This window comes from Cornus florida, unplaced genomic scaffold, assembly GCF_030987335.1.
Source record: "Cornus florida cultivar Cherokee Brave unplaced genomic scaffold, ASM3098733v1 CherokeeBrave_3.0.0_Hap2_Chr04, whole genome shotgun sequence".
NCBI classification, from domain to species: Eukaryota; Viridiplantae; Streptophyta; class Magnoliopsida; order Cornales; family Cornaceae; genus Cornus; species Cornus florida.
The window spans coordinates 40,870,354-40,890,699 of record NW_026775574.1 but is presented as its reverse complement, the minus strand read 5'-3'; the positions used below and the strand labels follow the sequence as shown (position 1 = coordinate 40,890,699).

At 34.2% G+C, this 20,346-nt stretch overlaps 1 protein-coding gene across 1 annotated transcript; it reads right to left on the bottom strand.

The window, feature by feature from the left end:
• Positions 1 to 1,627: 1,627 nt before the first annotated feature.
• LOC132304925 (uncharacterized) lies at positions 1,628 to 2,950 on the bottom strand. The gene has a single exon (XM_059802624.1). It carries the CDS (start codon positions 2,948 to 2,950, stop codon positions 1,628 to 1,630), a length of 1,323 nt encoding a protein of 440 aa, XP_059658607.1.
• Positions 2,951 to 20,346: the final 17,396 nt, after the last annotated feature.

The following is a 20,346-nucleotide window of genomic DNA, read 5'->3' as shown; positions in this document are numbered from 1 at the left end:
TCGTTTATATGGATGACATGATTGTTATAGGTAGTAACACCAATGAGATAAAGAAGCTTCAGAGCTATTTGGTCAAGGAATTTGAAATGAAGGACTTGGGGGTTCTGAAATACTTTCTGGGCATTGAAGTGTCTCGGTCCAAGCAGGGACTTTTTCTCTCTCAATGAAAGTATATATTAGATCTCTTGGCTGAAACTGGTAACTCTGCGTGTGTTCCTATAGACACTCCTATTGAAGTAAACGATGGCTTAGCTATCTATCCTGATCAGATTCCGACAAACAAGGAGAGATATCAGAGACTAGTGGGGAAGTTGATCTATTTGACTCACACTAGGCCTGACTTGTCATATGCAGTTAGTGTTGTGAGTCAATTCATGCACAATCCGAGTGACCGACACATGAATGTAGTGAATCGTATTTTGGCTTATCTAAAGTCCTCTCCAGGTAAAGGTATTTTGTTCTCCAGTCATGGACACCTAGACATTGTGGGTTATACAGATTCTAATTTTGCGGGAACCAAGTTGGATAGGAAGTCTACTTCATGGCATGTGTCATTCGTTGAAGGAAATTTGGTGACCTGGAGGAGTAAGAAACAGAATGTGGTATCGTTGTCTAGTGCAGAAGCTAAATACCGTGCTCTTCATTATGCAATTACGGAGCTTACATGGTTGAAGATTCTCTGAAGTGAGCTTGGGTTTGATCCAAATAAACCTATATTGATTTTTTGTGATAATAGCTATTGATATTGCTAATAATCCAGTGCAACACGATCGAACTAAGCATACTGAACTTGACCGAAACTACATCAAGGATAACCTGGATACTGGTGTGATAGAGGTTCCTTACATTAAGAGTGTGAACCAGCTGGCTGATATGATGACTCATGGTGTTACTAGTGGTTCGTTTCATACATCACTATCCAAGTTGGGCATGTGCGATATCTATTCACCAACTTGAGGGGGAGAGTTAGCGTGTACAGCTGTTATCTATTAGCTGCGGATATCTATTAGTTGTTAATGTATTAGCTGTTAGTATTAGTTGTTAATGTATTAGTTGTCAATTTAATTGTATAGTTGACTTACCTTGAATACGTCATGTATTCCGTATAAATATCCTTGAGATATATGAAAGAGAAGTATCTTTTCAACCATTTATCAATTAATTCCATGAAAATACTTTTAGCTATGTCAACAAGGCTCTCAAGAGTCTCCTTTGAGGTTTTTCCTTCAATAGCGATTTTTCGGAGATCTTCATCTAGCCACTTCCGGAAGAGATCAATTCCTAACCACACTCTCTCAGCTGCACTTCTAATGTTTACCAAGTCAGCTTTGGAATCAAGGATTTTTTCTACAAGCCTGACATACAACAGGCCTTCACTCATGCTTCTGTGCAACTGCTCCATCTTCTGATTTTCAATGTTGGAAAGTGCCATTGCGATGCTTGTTAGTGTAACCAAAGGCAGAGTCCAATAGTTAGGTGGTTCTTCAGAAGTCAGACATGGAATTTGGTAGCTATCAAACATCGCCACTCCCTTGAACCCAGTAAAATTTCCTAAAAGCTCTTGAAGATATTTAGGCTACTATTTTTTACCTTTCCAAATCAAATGAACTGTAGCATTCATGATGTTCTACATGATCTGTTGGGGGAGTTTTGCCTCACTGTCAAGATACAGAACAAAACAGCTGAGATCCAATTGTGTACCTGGTTCCGATTTTGATCCTGTGTGATTGCTTGAGGCATTAGATTTAGACATGAGCTTCTGCTTTAACACCTTGCAGTAGTGGAAACATGACAACAACGGGCTCAGTAAGATACTGGAAAATAGCAAAACTAATTTGCTAGCAGTGACAATCATAATCTGAACTCCAATACAGATGCTCAGAATTAGATTCTTTGTTTTGTGAACAAGTTTTCTGCATTTTTTTCTCTGGATCCGTAAATCCAAGGGGCTCTCTGTCCACCCTACTAGCCTTTCGATCCAGTAATTCTCTGTTTTCCACTCAGTTTTGTAGCTCTTACCTTTGCTTCCTGAGCATTTGAATTTTGTGGCAACGAACCATCTAAATACTGGCGCAATTGTACCCACTAACACCCCAAAATTCTGAATTACAAGAACTAACAAGAGTGACTCCTTATAATCCGAAGTTTGATTGGAATTGTCAGAATGATTGTTGGGAGTACAGGGGTTAATAAAGTATGTCCGGAGCTCTGCTTCTGCTAAAATGACTGTAGTCAACGAACATATTGCCCCCGAAGCAAAGCAGGTCACAGAACGAGCCATCACAAATTGAGGGCTACCTGTCTCCGCCATCGTCCAATATTTTATCACATAATCTTTCAATTTTTGGACAGTGGCCATTCCAATTTTCTCAGATTCTTCAGTTGAAGAGATTTTGTGTAAATCACTATACAACTGTTGAAAATGTTTTTTAGTGGTTGGGACCATCAAAGCTGAGAAACTCAATATTACAAGCAAAACAAACATGGAAAGCATGACTGCAATATGTTCCATCATAAGTGAATTACTTAATAGGCCAGTGCTTTGGATGCTGATATTCGCAAGAATGGTGATTGTGAGAATAGCCAAGGCTATTGTGTTCATTAGAATATCTTTGTCATCCATGGTTCTTAAAGATGGCATAAAATTACCTATTGCTGTACACATGAAGGCGGTGCTGCTAAGTTTTGAGAGCTGATCCTTTTTGAATGGCATGTTGGTAGTTAGATCCACAGGCAGCTTCATTGCTACAGCTAGAGAAGCGGCATTGATAGTGAAAATTTTGCATGGAAACCACAGTTTTTTGTGGCAGAACCCATGGAAGGCATCCGCAGCCATTGCTATGGAGCAGACTAGAGATGCTACTGCAATGTAGATCCCGATCCATACCATCGGTGCTTTGACTTTTTCTTCGTCATTTACATGGTACGTCTGGTAGCATGCTGCAGACATGTTATTTTCTTTGGATGAAAGGCAAGAGTCTCGGTGTAGTTGTTGATTCTGCTAATTATTTTCAATTTATATGTTCAAAAAGTTTCTATTGATTATTGTCTCAAGTTACTTGTCTATGCTAAATCTATTGTTATTTTCTTTCATTTTTCCTAGAAACTATTTCTGCTATTTTCCTCCAAACTGTGAAGAATGTGAGCATGTTACTTTCATAATTCAATCAGTGGAACCTAAAAGAAAATTCAAAGCAGAAAATTTTCCTCGTTGGGGATGGACATTGATTGCTATTGAATTAGACATAGAGCAACTCAGACAAGTCATTTGCCGTGTGCCAAAACTGAGAATGACTTTTTGGACCTTTCATTGAAGCTTTTGACTACTGCAGTAGTTCATTGAATTGGACCCAACTCTATCACGATTGCTCTTCAATTAGTTTTAAGTTTTTAATTTATATGAAATTTGGGTCCCTCCAAATTTGAAATTTTTTCTTATGTGCCCCTCAGTTAAGTCTAGAGAGTTTTGAATATTTGAGTCTTTGACACTCAAAATCAAAATCATGTAATAATTGGCCTATGTATATCATCATGTAGGGAAAATTCTAGAATACGTTGGGTATCGATTTTTCAGCAGTTGGATATACTAGTGGAGCCTCTTGATGAATGATTCAAGGACTGGGAGACCCTGGTAGTTACCCCAAGTATTATTCAACTAATTTCCAGCACATTATAAACACGATTATATTTTCGTTTTATCTCTTAACCTTTTGCTAGTACATTGGCTGTCTAATTTGTCATTTATCTCCATACATATCTAATGCGTGCATCATTTCATATTTGTAACACTAAATTCTACAATTTATTTTATTGATTTACGGAGTATTTTTTTTTTTTTTTGCACACCACAATACCACCTTCTTTAATGTTTCTGTTATGAATTTTTTTTGCTTTACTCTTATTATTGGTCTTTGTGATGCTAAATTAATTAAAGGACAATACTTGCCTACTCACTAGTGAGTAGGAAGTTTATGCTTACTCTTGATGTGGCGCAAAAGTAATGTGACAAGTGTCCCTAAAATAGAAAATAAAAAAAAAAAATTTAAAAATTGATTACTTACCGGGTCAATCCAAAAGATGCAAATCAAATCCTAATTTAACTCTCACTCTCTCTCAAACTACTCCACTGAAACCCTAATATGCTAATACTGAAGTTTTGACTTTTATTGTTTAATGTGTAATCCTTATATATACTTATCAATTATTTTTATCTAAAGTACACCCAATTACATAAAATCTAGTTCACATGGTTTTACAGATTATTTGTTGATGGTAGGATAAATTGTTATTAATTTTTTCTTGTCTCATTTTTTTTTTTTTTTTTTTTTTGTGGGTAAAAACAAATATTTATGTACCATTACATTTATAGTTATTCTTTTTATTCATCTGAGCTTTGTTTATATCTTGTAATATTATTTTATTTAAAAATTTTAGCTTAAAATATTTTTTTTCCACAATATCCCCTTCTTATTCACTCCCTCGACAAAAAGAGTAGCAGGAGAGAGAGGGGAATTTGGATCATATTGGGTTTAATCCGAATAACCTTTTAAATATTTTCATTTTTATTATTTTCTATTGTAGTGACACGTGTTTCATTAATTTTGCGCCATATCAAGGTAAGCATAAACTTCCTATTCACCGGTGGATAGGCAAGTATTGTCCTTGATTAAATATGCCTAATTTTACACAACTTCTTTTAGCTAATTCTTTACTACATGTTTTTTATTCATTTGTAAATTTCTAATGCTATGTGCATGTGAAATTTTGAATTATTTTTATGTGTTTTATTGACCTGTATAATGTCATATTCTCTAAATTAAAGGTCGTCGAACACAAATTTTTATAGTAAATATTTGATCTTTTAATTCAGTTTTTATATAAACTCATGTCATGCCTTGACTAGATACCTTACAAATTAATCTTTTATCCATTTTGTGCGTGTCCATGCCTGAATTAGCTAAGCATATATCTGTAAATACTTAAGAAATTATGAATGGCTGCTAATTTAGAAATGGTCTTATTTTAGATATTCTTTACATTAGGAATTAAGAAGACTTCTACCGTCAATAAATAAATGCTGTATAAAAATATATATTATACAATTTATAATTTTTTAAAATTTTATTTTTATAGTATTTGTTTTACCCCATTTGAAAATTCCCAAGTCTGCCCTGTTTTTTCAAAAGGAGCTCTAAGAACCACCTCAACTTTTGGATGGTGATCATCGAGAAGACGGTAGTTCTCTAACACCTTCTTTAAGTAAACTTGATATCTGGGATGAGTTTATTGTTTCTTATCTTAGCTGCCTAGTCTTCTCTATTTAGCACCGTATGTCCCTTTGTCTTGTGGAAATTGTATGCTTGTGATTTTTTTTTTTCCCCTTCATAAAGAGCTTTCAAATCAGCTGTGATCAGCTGCTCATTTGCTAAGAAAAAATAGTCAAAACAAGAGTATATTTGGTTCCATGTGGTGAGTCATTTTCTGTGATTGGAACCATTAAGGGACTCGCAGCTTCTAAAACTTGGTTATGGATACTCAAACATGCCCTTGTTGGGATTTATATGCCCTGTTATAGCAAATTCCTATCTGGATTATAGTGATATATGTTCCTGATATATCTGAAATATTTATGATTTATATAATTGGTGAATTCAATGTATTATGTTTCGATTCGCTATGGAATTGATAGTATCCATTTGATTACAAGAGATATTTATATATATGTATGTGATGGCAATCAATGCATGATATATAAATAGTAATCATAAATGGTTCATAGTCGGTAATTATGGATGAACTCATAATTAATTAAGACTTGAACTGGATCCGCGTTAGGTTGAAATATATTGCGAAAGCCGTTGTATGCAATTGCTCCATATCACTGTCATGGCATTTGACTCTTAAGCACGAGAAAAGTATAGACTCTTTTATCAATTAATAATTACTTTGATTTGTTCGACGAATACTTCGGGATCCTTAGACTGACAATTTGGATAGTTATGTAATTAATAGTTAGAGGGTTATATTTTCAATATTTGCATCATTACTACTTGTATTTATTTTGTATTGATTATGGTTGATCACAAAGTAAATTTGAAGGCCTTCGTGTGTTTTTAGACAAAATGATTTATTATATATTTATTTATCTAAATTATTATTTTTGTCAAACAAATGTTTTATTGTGATCAAGTCAAAAATAATCAAAGGTACCAAAATAAATATATTAATTAAGTAGTCGGATTGATGGCTTTATTTATCCGGTAACTAATTGTGCATAAAGGGGTCAAAGTGCAACATTGACTTAGAAATTATTTATTATTTAATTGGAGTTCAATTAATTTCTTTTAGTGGAGTAGAAATTAATTTATGAATTAATTGAATTGGGTCTATGGACCGGGCCAATTATTAATTCATTGTAGCCAATAAAATAATAAGCCCAAAGGATTCTCACTCATAGCCCAACTTGATATTGGAATCCTATTAGATTTGAGACATGTGAATTAAAGATTGAGAAGGATTTATTGTTTCCTTTTCTTTATCTTTTTGTTGCCTATATATATATACATGGTCTATGTATATTTTAGGGGTGATTTTTAGTAGAAGGAAAAATGAATATATTTTCTCTTTCTAGAAAATTAGGGTTAATGTTCTCATCTAATGGAGGTTCATACAAGCCTAGTTTTCCAAGGTCATTCATGGAGGCTTATGGGTGATTCCTAAAGACAAAATTATTACCAAGAAGATGGAGATCCATGAAGATAGCATCTTGCTAAGGGATTTACAATAAGTGAGAATATTCACTTTAGAGGAAAGATTTAAAGGTTTACTTAGACCTTTGATGTAAGTATTCAATCTGTTAATTAAATGACACATCATATTTTATTTTTGCATAAAACTTGTCTCTATGTGATGAATCAAGATCTGTGAATGAAAATCCCTCAAAAAGTTTTTAAAACTTGCATGTTTCCCGACTGCCCTTCCCTAACTACTCAAAGGTTGAGATAAAATGGAGAAAATATTGGTTGTTGGTTAGGGTCATTAGGGAAATGAGCTTGTGGCTTTGTTTGATTGCAGCAAATTCAAAATCATATATAAATAATGAAAATCATGGATTAATCTAAGGCCTAATATTATATTATAATATAAGGTACATGTGTTGATTAATCAAAGGCTTTGCATATTCCAAAGCTGAGAATTCATACAATATCTAAAGAAAGAAAACTACTTGTACACGAGTACATAGCATACAGTAATATTATAATTTGCAGGTACATTCTCAACCAAACTTCTTACTCAACTGCTATATGCAACTCACTAGAACCAGAAGATATGCCATCACTGAACGAAAAGTTAAATCCATGAGATTCTCCTTCTTTATTAATGTACGCCACTCATCAATATATGCCACTTTATCAGGATTTAGACGGGGAAACTCACGTTGTTGGAGGATTTTCAAAATTTCTTCAGTTTTCCTTAGAAGTTGAGCAGCATACTGGACACTCTTCTCCCTTTCTTCTGTAGCACTGCAAAAGCATTTCATAGTTATAACGTGGTAAATTGGTGAGGCAGACACCTAATGTATCCGCGATTATAACTGATAAATGGTCGAATAGTCCTTCATCTGTTTGGTTATTACAGCTTTTGAGGTCCAACAATACTGTGTGGTTGATTCTGTACATTGAATTAGCAGCAATAGCTTTGATGTGCCAGCTTGAAGGATTCTCCTCTTGATTTCCATTTATGTTTTCCTTAAATTTAGATCTTCATCTAGCCATTTGGAAAAAAGATTTACTCCCAACCACACTATGCCTGCTGTATTTATGATGTTTACCATATCACTTTTGGCATTCAAGAATTTTTCTACAATGTTGACATACAAGAGGCCTTCACTCACACTTTGTAGCAACCGCTTCACCTGTGATTTTCAATGTTTGGAAGTGCAATGGCAATACTTGTAAGGGTAACCACTGGGAGAGACCAACAATTATGAGGTTCTTCAAAATCTAAAGATGGAACTTGGTCATTGTCAAACTTTGCCACCCCCATGAAAGAAGTACAATTACCTAAAAACTCTTTCAAATATTTTGGCTGCTGCTTTTCACCCTTCTGAATAAAATAATCAATAGCATCCCAACTGTTCTTCATAATTTGTAAGGGCAGTTCCTCCTCACCTTTAAGATACAAAACATAACGGCTGAGATTCAACTCCGTACCAGCTAGCCCTGGTTCTGATCCTATGTGATTGCTTGAGGCATTATGCTTAGAAATGAGCTTCTGGTTCAACACCTTGTACAAGTGCCCAAATGACAAGAATGGACTTATTAAGATAAAAGAGAATAGCACAATTAATTTGCTAGCCAAGACCATCACAATCTAAACTCCTATGCAGAAGTCTAGGATTATATTTTTTTGTGTTATGAAGAAGTTTTCTCAATTTTTAGCTCCGAACTGGTAAAGCTAAGGGTTTTTCCTTCCACCCTACTAGCCTTTCGATCCAATAATTTTCTGCTTTCAACTCAGTTTTGTAGCTCTTGACTCTTTTCTCTGAACACCTTAATCTTATGGTGGTGTACCATCTAAATGTCGGTGCAATTGTACCTGCTACTACGCCAAAAGACTGAATCACAAGAATGAAATCGGTTGATCACCTATAATTTGATCCAACGTGGTGCGGACTAATGTAAGAGTGGTATCCGAAATAAGGCTGCAACTTGGGCAGGCTAACCCAGCCCAACCCAACCCAACCCAGAAATTTTGAAATTTGGGCTTAAAATTCACAAATCAGGCTCATGTTCGGGTTGGCTTTTGTTAAAGCCCAGACATGTTCGGGTTGGGCTCGGACTTAACCCAAACCCAAAACCCAGACATGTTCGCTATCCATCGCCCTCAGCCGCTGATCCACCGCCGTCGCCGTCCATCCACCTCTGTCGCTACCGTCGTCACTTCTAAAAATTAAAACAAAACCCATACATACAAGTTAGCAGTTACACAGAGAGAGGGGGGCAAGCTTGAGAGTTGAGAGACAACGACTAAAGCTTGCGAACGGCGAACTCGAACTTGAACAGGGGGCAATGAAAACTGAAAGATATGGGATTTGATTTTTTGAATAATCTGAAATGATATGCCGATATGGGTTTTGATTTAGGTAATAGGTTTTGAACTTTTGATTCTTGCAGACAGATTGATAAACTGAAATATATGGGTTTTGAACTTTTGATTCTTGTAGATTTTGTAATTTGCAATTGTAGAGAGAGAGAGTTGAGAATGGACCAGAGATGGAGGCGATTGGGGAGGCTGAAATGATTTGCCCTAAAAATATTTTGTTTTTTCATAATAAAATAATCAAATATATACTACGTATAATATATATATATATATATATATATATATATATATATATATTTGGGAAAAAACTCAACCTGTCAACCTGACCCGACCCGTTCTAAAAATATTCGAAATGGGTTATGCTCATAACCCATGTTGGGTACAACTCGGGCTGGCCCAACCCAACCCGATTCGGGTTGAGGTTGGGTTGGGACTAGGCTGGGTTGTGCTAGCCCAACTTACAGCCCTAATTCGAAGTATATATATGTTCTGAGGTGTGCTTCTACCAAAGTGAATACAGCCAAGAAACATATTGCCCCTGAAGCACTGTAGGTAACTGAACGTGTCATTACAAACTGAGGACTACTAGATTTTGCCATCATCCAATATTTTTTTTACAGTTACTTTTATTTTTTCAATGGTGTACTTTTCGGGTTCTTCTGATTCTTCACTCGAAATTATTTTGTGTATTTTATCGTAATTCAGTTGAAGACACTTAGTGGTGGAAACCGTCAAAGTTGAGAAACTCCACACTACAAGTAAAACAAGCATGAAAGAGAGAACTACAATGTGTTCTATCATGAAAACAAAATCTATTACTTGAGTACTTAACTGGATGCAGATATTAACAAAAATGGTGATAACCAAAATAGCCAAGGCTGCTATGTTCATGAAAATTTCTTTGTTGTCCATAGCTCCTAAAGATTGCATAAAATTACCTATCATTGTCGACATGAAGGTGGTGCTAGTAAGTTTCGCAAGCTGATCTATACTGCCTGGCGTGCTGGTACTTAGATCCATTGGCAGCTTCATTGCTACAGCTAATAATGTGAGGGAAGCGGCATTGAGAGTGCAGAATTTGCACGGAAACCAGAGTTTTCTGTGGCGAAACCCGTGGAAGACGTCAGCAGCCATTGCAAGGGAGCAGACTAGAGATGCTGCTGCAAAATAGAAGCCGATCCACAGCATCGGTGATTCATATCGATCTTCGTATACTTGATTGATTTTGTAGTCGTTGAAGTAGTATGAGCTGATACAACTATAGTCATTGCAAGAAAGGGGGTGCCGTTCCTTGATTGGTTGAACTTCCCTTTCTGCTCACAAATAAAGGAGCACGACATATTCTTTTTTCCGCTTTAATGATGACCGTTATTTTGTTCGGGGAAAGGCAAGAGCTTGGGTTGTAGTTGTTGGGCCTGAGATTGCTATTGTGTGTGTGTGGTCAAATAGCTTTCATGTTGAGTTCACAAGGACTCGAATGGATACAGTTTCTATGGATGTTCCTAGAAGCTCTGAGGATGTGTGGTTGGCTTTACTTTTCTGACAATAATTAGAATTTTAAATTTAATAAGAGTCCATGTTGTGGACTCGTCGCTTCCATAACTCAATTAGTGTAATTTAGGAGTAGCAGACACAATCCGCCAACACGACTCGAACATGACATGAGTTAAACGAGTTTGTGTTGACCTTAAACGGGTCAACACGATTAACCTATTTAATTAATCATGTCGTGTTTGGATTGAGGGGTTCAATCCGTGTAACCTGTTTAACTATACGTGCTATAAATAAATTTATATTTAAATTCCAAAATAAACTATCTAAACTTGTATCTTATAATTTATTCTTTTGTACATTAGAGATTATTTAGTAATTTGGTTGGATTTAAGTTTATATTTTTCTAGAATTTAATGTTTGATCGAGTATTATTAATAATTTAAATAATAAAATATTTGATTTTATTAAATAGGTCATTAAAGGGGTTATACGTGTAATTCGTTTAAATAGGTCGGGTTAGTGTCGAGGGTTTTTTAACATGATTATTAAATTGATACGAAAAAGATTACGACCCGCAAATACGAATTGTCACCCCTTATTATAATTTGAAAGAAAATTCAAGTCAGAAAATTTTTCTTGTGGATGGACAAATCATTGTGGTTGGTATTGAACCAGATAAGACATTTAGTGTAACCCGTTTAATAAATAGGTCGAGTTAGTGTTGAAGGTTTTTTAACACGATTATTAAATCGACACGACAAGATTATTACCCGCAAATACGAATTGCCAACCCTTATTGTAATCTGAAAGAAAATTCAAGTGAGAAAATTTTCCTCTGGATGGACAAATCATTGTGGTTGGTATTGAACCAATAAGGTGTGATACCCTTCAATTCTAGAGCCACGAGTGATCAAGTCCGGGCACAGATCCGAGGGATATCAAACAATCAATATGTAATTGAACACAGAATATAAAAAAAAATGAAATAATAAGCTGATAAGAATTCTAAATACGAAAAATCCTTCAAATAAAATTTTAATATAATTTAAACCTTCCAATCCTTACAACTCGGGACCCCTAATAATCCTCAAATGTAAATGAAATACAGAATTAAAACCTAAAACTAAAATAAGAAAGAAACTCCTATATAGTCGGAAGAGTGAGTGTCTGTATCTGCATCACCACGATCAAGCCCTAAGCTTGGTACTTACGAACACCTGAAAAATAAGGGTGGGTCTGGCCCACATGCAAGTTCCATACTACTACAATTCATACATAAACCCGATACGCAGATACATCATAGATAGCTCGGTAATAGCTAAAATAGTCCATATAGATATAGATATACACTATAGGACGCTCATTAGTCCAATAGGTCTGTCTCAGCCTAAGTAGAGATACCATGCAAATCGCACATACTGTGGTCATGTGTATCTAGACCTACCAGGGAACAACACCTGTGTCCAGTTATCTATCCTAGGCGATATACGCACCCTAACCATGATCCTGAGACTCAAGCTCATACTATGGCACCATAATGATATGTATATAAAGTCCGTATACTCCTAATACAAAATATCATCCATCTTTTGTAGTGGTCTGATATAAGTATAACAATCCATCCAGAAACCAAAGTAGGTCATTCAATTCATAATTGATATGACACAAATATGAGTGGGACTGAACCTTTATGGTAAATTCACACCTCAATCCAGAATAGGTAGGTTATAGTGTTTGAACTTATCCATACCTAGTATGCCACCGTCCCATACCGGTGCATACCATCCTCCATCCAATATAATTGACAAATTAATAATAAATATTCATCAACCATACTCCAAAATAAATATAAATACAGTCTATTATATTTATGACCAAATTATGCATCCAGTATATGATTATAATCATAAAACTTCCATTTAAATTGTTAACGCATTGATAGACAATTTAAACCATCCATATCCATCCAATTGACAAAACAGAAATTTCAATAGTTCATCAATTAACACCCACACCATGGTATAATGACTATTAGAAATATGAGCTAAGCACATTATACTAGACATCCCTAACCATACTCTCATAATAGTTCATTTAAATTATTAAAACAAAGACTAGTAATAAAAATCCTCCTTAATCCCTGACAGCATGAAAATTATCGTTTTATTACATGACGTCCTTTTTAATCCTCCATGTTAAAACCTGTGCTTGACATAATATGTCAACTAAGAAGTCTCATAACACATTATATACTTACCAAAATAAACTGGTTAAAACAAACCGGCAAATAAAAACTCCTCCACTCCTGACAGCATGCAACAATGAATTTAAATTACATGACGTCCACAACCACAACCCAACCAACCCTCATGGAACTTAAATATATCACAAATATCTTTGATACAACATCCCTAAAATATCTTTCAATTCAGTCCATTCAATTGGCTAACCAAACTAGAAATTTAAGACTTTCTCTTTCTTGGACAACATGCACATTAATTTTTTTAAAAAAATTCACGATGTCCATTTATATTAACACACTAGCATATACTAACTAATTTATGGTTTTAATAGGTTAATTTTAAACATCTAAAACCCCACACCACTTTCCATTAATTTCATTTAAGCCCCTGAAATCAGAAAAACCACAAAAACGCACTTACTGTGCATTACCAAAAGTGGAGCCGGCTCCATTATATTTTGGAGCCTGCTCTATCCTCTTGGAGCCGGCTCCAAAATAGTTTAGAGCCTGCTCCATCTCATGGAGCCGGCTCCTTTGAAGAATGGAGCCTACTCCATTATCTGAACCTCCGTCTTCTTTAATTCCGGACACTTTTGGACTTTCTAGTTGCCCCTGTTCACGTTCCTAACCCACTGTTTAAGTTCCAAACCATCCCAACTAATTATAAGAAGTAATTTGCATCACTACATGATTCAAAACAAGTGTACATTCAAGAGAAATCATGGTTAAAACAAGTACATAATCCAACCGTAAAAGCAGTCCTAAAACAAATTCAATTTCATGCAATTAAATTCCTTTAAATTCAAGCACGTTAATTAAAAAAATTTTATTGTCCATTTAAGTCCTAACAATCCTAGAAGCTTCTCCAATTCCAATATGAATTAATTGACCATAACATAAACCATAAATGAAATAGTTTATGCTTCCCCTGTTTGCTCTCTCTGCTACCGGCGAACTCCATCCTTCGGTTCTGATTTTTTTTTTTTAAAGTTTACAAGGTTCAATCAGAGTCTAAACAACCCTAGAAGCCCTTCATGTTCCAATGTAAATCAATTGACAAAAATCTAAACCGAAAACAACACAATTTATGCAAGAGAACTGAGACCAGTTAATTAAGCATGCAACAGGTTACAGTCTGATAATCTTGTATCAACCTTCCATTTTAAAGTTAAATTAATTTCCTGGAGACCATATAGAATGCACAGAATACAAGGTTACAGGAAGGAGATAGAATGAAACTTGCCTTTAGGTTTCAGTTTAAAACTTTACAACATCGTCTATGGAGTTTTCGACGAACGGACGACCGGCAACCTTCCTACTGCTCAGTTCCAATACCGCAATCCATCCACTCCTTCCTCCTTGATACGACCTTCAGGTCACGGTTGAACTCCTAATTGGTGGCCCATATAGTTTCCTCTCAAAACCATTATGTGTGCCTCTGTATTCTCTCTCAAGAATTCTTACGTGCATAGGTTTGTTTTTAACCCTAGCAGACTTATAAAGTTAAATATATAGGCTACCATAAAAACTTAACCATAATTCCAACCTCCTATAAGTCGGCACCCATAATTACATAATCGTAACACCCTAAACCTAATTAATTAATTACACGTAAAACAAATAAGGAAAGCAAATAAATAATCACTCAAAACACATAAATAAATTCAAGACAATAAATAATTAAATACATACCCACTATTCACAATTAAACAATATTAATTTAAATATGCACTATTAATCACTTAAGAAAAACAAAACAACTAAATCACGTAATTAAATCAATTAATCAATAAATAAATAAATAAATAAAAATTCCAATTTTATCCTTTTTAAAATTAGGGGTATTACATAAGGCATTTAGTGCTGTGGGCCAAAACTGATAATTAGAATTTTAGTTCATTGTTTGTCTAATTTCTCATTTGACCTTCATATATCTAATGCGCGCACCTTTTCATATTTGTTGAACTAAAGTGTACAATTTAAATTTTTTTCCACACCATCATACAACATTCTTTAATGTGTTTGTTATGAATTTTCTTTATTTTACACTTATTAGCGCGTGTGATGCTAGAATAATTAAATATGTCTAATTTTCTATAACTTTTTAATAATGGTCTTAAATTTGTTTGCACCTTAACTTCACTGCAGGAATCAAGACAATAAGAAAGAGCTTTAGTTGATTGCTTGCAAAATTTTATTTAAAGATGCATGGTAGTATGTGATTGGTCAAGATCACATGATTCGAACCGAACTATTTAATAATTTATTGGAAGAACTCAATATACTAATACTATGTCTTTTTTTTTTTTTTTTTGCATTGGCCAGAAACTCACACACACATCACACTCGCTGTCCTTTTGGAGACTCGACCTTTCATCATCCACTTTAAGAGTAGAAAAATACCATTGAATCACAAAGTTATTATAAAATAATAATAACCAAGGCAGAGGGCTAGCCGCTGTGTGTTTAACTAAACTCATATTTCAAGCAACTAAAACTTATCATATATCAAATGAAATAATAATAATAAGGGTAAAGTATAGCCACACCCCCTGAGATTTGGTAAAAGGACACTCAGAGGAAACTTACCTGTTTTTTGGACAAAGACACCCATGAAAGGTTCAAAAATGGACAAAGACACCCCTTTATATGAAAAATTGACCAAATTACCCTTTGACAGTTCAGAAAACTTTTTTAACTTTACAATTTAATAAATTGGACCAATCTACCCTCATGAATAATTTATGCATAAAAAAAAAAAGTAAAAAAAAAAAAAAAAACTTTATCTTGTTCACTTTTTTTTTTTTTTTTTACTTTATAAATTTCCCAACTTCTTAAAAATGTAGACGTCTAAAATGATTTTTTGATTCAATACATATATTTTAAATAAATTATCTTTTGTTATTACTTCTTTTTTTTTAATTTTTAAATTAAGATGCTTAATTCTTTCATCTAAAAAAATTAAACCAATCTCTTTTCCTTAAAAATAAAAAATATGGTACTAGTATAACTTTAGACATCTTAAATTATATATCAAATATTATGCATTTCCCAACATAAAAGAAAATAGGTACCAATATAACTTTATGCATGTCTTTGTTTCTTTTCTTCTTCTTTTTTTCCTTTGTTTTATTATTTTTTTTCCTTTTTATGTTGGGAAATGCATAATATTTGATATATAATTTAAGATACATAAAGTTATACTAGTACCATATTTTTTATTTTTAAGGAAAAGAGATTGGTTTAATTTTTTTAGATGAAAGAATTAAGCATTTTAATTTAAAAATAAAAAAGAAAAAGAAAAGAAATAATAACAAAATATAATATATTTGAAATATATGTATTGGATAAAAAAATTATTTTAGACGTCTATATTTTTAAGAAGTTGGACCATTTATAAATTAAATAACAAAAAAAAAAAAAAAAAAAAAAGAAAGTGAACAATATAAAGTTTTTTTTATGAATAAATTGTTCATGAGGGTAGATTGGTCCAATTTATTAAATTGTGAAGTTAAAAAAGTCTCTTAAATTGTCAAATGGTAATTTGGTCAATTTCTCATGTAAAAGGGTGTCTTTGTCTATTTTTGAACCTTCATTGGGTATCTTTGTCTATTTTTGAACCTTCATTGGGTATCTTTATCCAAAAAAATGAACAATATAAAGTTTTTTTTTTTTTTTTTTTTTCACTCAAAAGGTTAGTCATAATTTATATTTCAAACTGTGTGTGTAGGTGCAAAATTTCGCTCAACCAATAATGACTGAGAAAAATAAAACAACTCACTCAAAAACAATAAGAACAATGTATAGAGAAGTGTGGAATTACTTGATCCTTTATTGGAGGTCTTAGCCTCTATTTATATACAAAAGATTGCAGAATTATGGTAGGACTCGCGTTGCTTGCCCTCCAATTCTTTCTATATAATCATTCTTTTCTAATAGAGTTCTTTCCATTGTTGAATTTTCCATACATAGAATCTGCCTTGTACAGAACTTCCTATCCGAATTTTCCTTCTATGGTAAATTCTTCAAATGGTAGGATTTGTGCATTCTTGGGCTGAATATATTTTGATCCGGCTGGGCTTGGGTAACGGGCCGGATGTTAAATACTCATATCTGGGCTGACGACAAGCTGGGCTGATAGTTTCTTGATTCGGCCTTGATGGAATGATCTTGGGCTGTAAATACCCTCAACTTGGGCTTGAGCATGATGGGCCTTATATGTCCTTGGCCTGTAGATATGGGTAGTGGTGACGTGTGTGTTTTTTATTGGAGGGAGTTTTTTTCCCCCACAGTGTGCAATGGTTGAGAAAAGAAAAAAGATATAGTAAATAAAGACATCGAGAGTACATGTTGGAGGAGTACGAAAAATTGAACCAACCATATTTTCAAATTTATCATATATATATATATATATATATATATATATATATATATAGATAGATAGATAGATAGAGCAACTATTTTGTGAGGCAAACCAACAATTTTAACCATGTCGAGTTGTCAATTTGCCTTGATAAACTTGACATGAAAAGTTTTCAAGGAAAATCATAATTGTTCCTGGATACCACGTGTAAAGTAGCCATGGGGTATTTACTTTCTACACCAATACGAACCTGTTATTCTCTTCTTTTTTTTGGGGATAGGTAACATACATACATGTTCCTTAACCTTTGCAGTTGTTTTGTTGGAAACCAAAAAAAAAAAAAAAACACAAAAAAAGTTTTGGGCTGTATGGGCTGGGCTTCTATGGCCTACTTCTGCTTTAGTCTTGGGCTTTATTCTAAGCCATTTTCCCCCTTCCCTGGGCTTATGCTCTTTTTGATTTTGAGCCCTCTCCTGGGGTATGCCTCTGCCTTGGTACAGTTGTTATTTTATTTTTTTGGTAAATTACACTGACCTCGTTTGAGCAAATTATATATGAATAGAGTATTTGATTTTTTTTATTATTTTGACTTTCTCTGAAAGTGTAAAATGTCTTTCATACTCTTATCTAGTTTAGTAATTTAATTTTAAAAAATTTGTCAATTAAAAAGACTCTATTATCCTTTTTTTTCCATTCTTGTAAACACTACATTACTGATTATTCTACCTCTTTTTATTATTATTATTTTTTTTTTTTGAGAAAAAAAACCTAATCAAATCATAAAAACAAACCTAATCAAGTGTCATTAAACAAAAATACATATATATGTATATTCTGTAAAATATAATAATATGAATTTGGTATGCAAATTGATAATTTTCATTTAAATGACATTTCAAGTCAAAATATAAGGTTATTGAGGTTTTTTAACATAAAAAAAGAACAACTAATTTATTTTTTGAATTCTCATTAACGGCAGGAGGTGTTATTGAGCACAAGTGCCAAATCTTGTGCAATAATTAAAATAATGGGCCAAATGCTCTATCTATGTGTAATTTGCTCAAAATTCAGGAGGAAGTTAGTGTAATTTATCCTTTATTTTTTATATACACACGTTATTTATTCCAAAATATATATATAATTTTATTTTATTTTTTAAATTACCTAAATACTCACACACAAGCCCAATGAGATTCTAGTAGCTAGTATTGACTAGTGAGATTCTATTTGTACTTGGCTTTGCCTTTGTCAGCTGTTGCTGATACATGTACATGGTCTCCATGTGATTTTGCAGTTTTTCAAATCTCAATTACATATTCACGGAGGTTGCTCGATTCAATGCCTATATATTTGTTATCTTCTGACTATTGATGAGGGAATTAAAAAATCTGATTAAAATTTTCTGTTGATTGTTTTCTGTGTGAAATAGAAATTCATCAAAAACAATACCGCATGTTGTGCTACATATGCTGTCATTTGTTGTAATCATGTACTCATAAATGGAACAGTCACTTGCTCAGATGACTAATATTTAAATGGAATGAAAGAACAGTTGCTATATGATGCTGTCAAACGATATGTAAACACTGAACTTTCCATATGAATACTATATATATATATATTATCACTTAACAAACCTGTGTTAATTAAAAGCTTTCAAAAAATCAACACAGAGAATTCATTCAATATATATATTTTATGCTGGGATAATTACACTTACCTCCCTCGAGAGTAGGCCTAATTACAGACATTATTCCTAACGTTTTAATAATTACACCGGTCAATAATTACAAAGACATTTTCACCCTTACTTTTAAATTAAAATAACTCATATACCCTCAACACAATTCTGTAGACATCTCACTTTAAAACCAATTCTGTATACATAATATATATATATATATATATATATATATATATATATTGGTCTATATACATAGCTGCAAATCATCGCGCTGCCGGAATCGATGGAGCATTTTGCCGCGGAATCGATGGAGCATCTCGCCGCCGGAATTTATGGAAACCCCTCACCTCCGACAGAGCAGCTCTCCTCCTCAGCTCCGCCGTCCGCGGCAGATCGAGACCTATTTCTTCATCGATCTGAACTCCGCAATCAGCCCAATCGACAATAACATGGTCTTCTGCGGAAACATCATCCCTGCGATGACGAACGAGACGAACTGAACAAGTACAAGAAGATCAACTACTTCACCGTTGTCAAATCGCCGTCGTTTCACAAGTCTCGCAACTCTCAGTTGATCAGCGACTCGAACCGCTTCACCGGTCGAGCTCGCTGCAGTTTCTGAATTCTGATTCGCATTTCGCCGGTGAATATTACAGCGATCACGTCCATGTCAGCAAAATCGAGGCGGCGGATGTTCATGAAGAAACCAGGTCATGGAAGCCCGGACACAACGCGGACTTCCCTAAGAGTGCCAACGTTGTCGTCGCCGACGATGACATGACAGCTCTTGAGGAATGCCATCGGAGCTCACCGCCGCATCGCCATAGCCGCTCGGAAACTAAAAGATATGGGTTTTGATTTTTTGAATAATCTGAAATGATATGCCGATATGGGTTTTGATATATGTAATAGGTTTTGAACTTTTGATTCTTGCCGACAGATGCTGCTGATGCGGAATTGGTGAAATCCGATGAGGAATTGGCTCGGATGTTGCAGGTTGTTGGAAGAATTTCATTGAATTTTGAATTTGTTTTTTTGGATTTGATTTGGTGATGTGTTGTTTGAATTTTCTGTTTTTGTCGAACTATGAATTCATTGATTTTAGGCAGAAGAAGCCTAAAATCACACCACAACATCAAGCTAGCAGATGTAGAGAGAGGGGGGCAAGCCGAGAGTTGAGAGCCAGCGGCTAAAGCTTGCGAACGGTGAACCATAACTGGAACAACGGACGATGGAAACTGAAAAATGTGGGTTTTGATTCTTTGAACAATCTGAAATGATATGCCGATATGGGTTTTGATATGTGTACTATGTTTTGAACTTTTGATTCTTGCCGACAGATAGATTAACTGAAATATATGGGTTTTGAACTTCCGATTCTTGTAAGTTCAGAGTTGAGAACGAGAATAGAGATGGAGGCGATTGGGGAGGCTGAAATGATTTGCCCTATATATATAT

What these genes read in the sequence shown, in the direction of transcription:
- LOC132304925 (XM_059802624.1), bottom strand. Translation starts at nt 2,950, where the DNA reads ATGTCTGCAGCATGCTACCAGACGTACCATGTAAATGACGAAGAAAAA.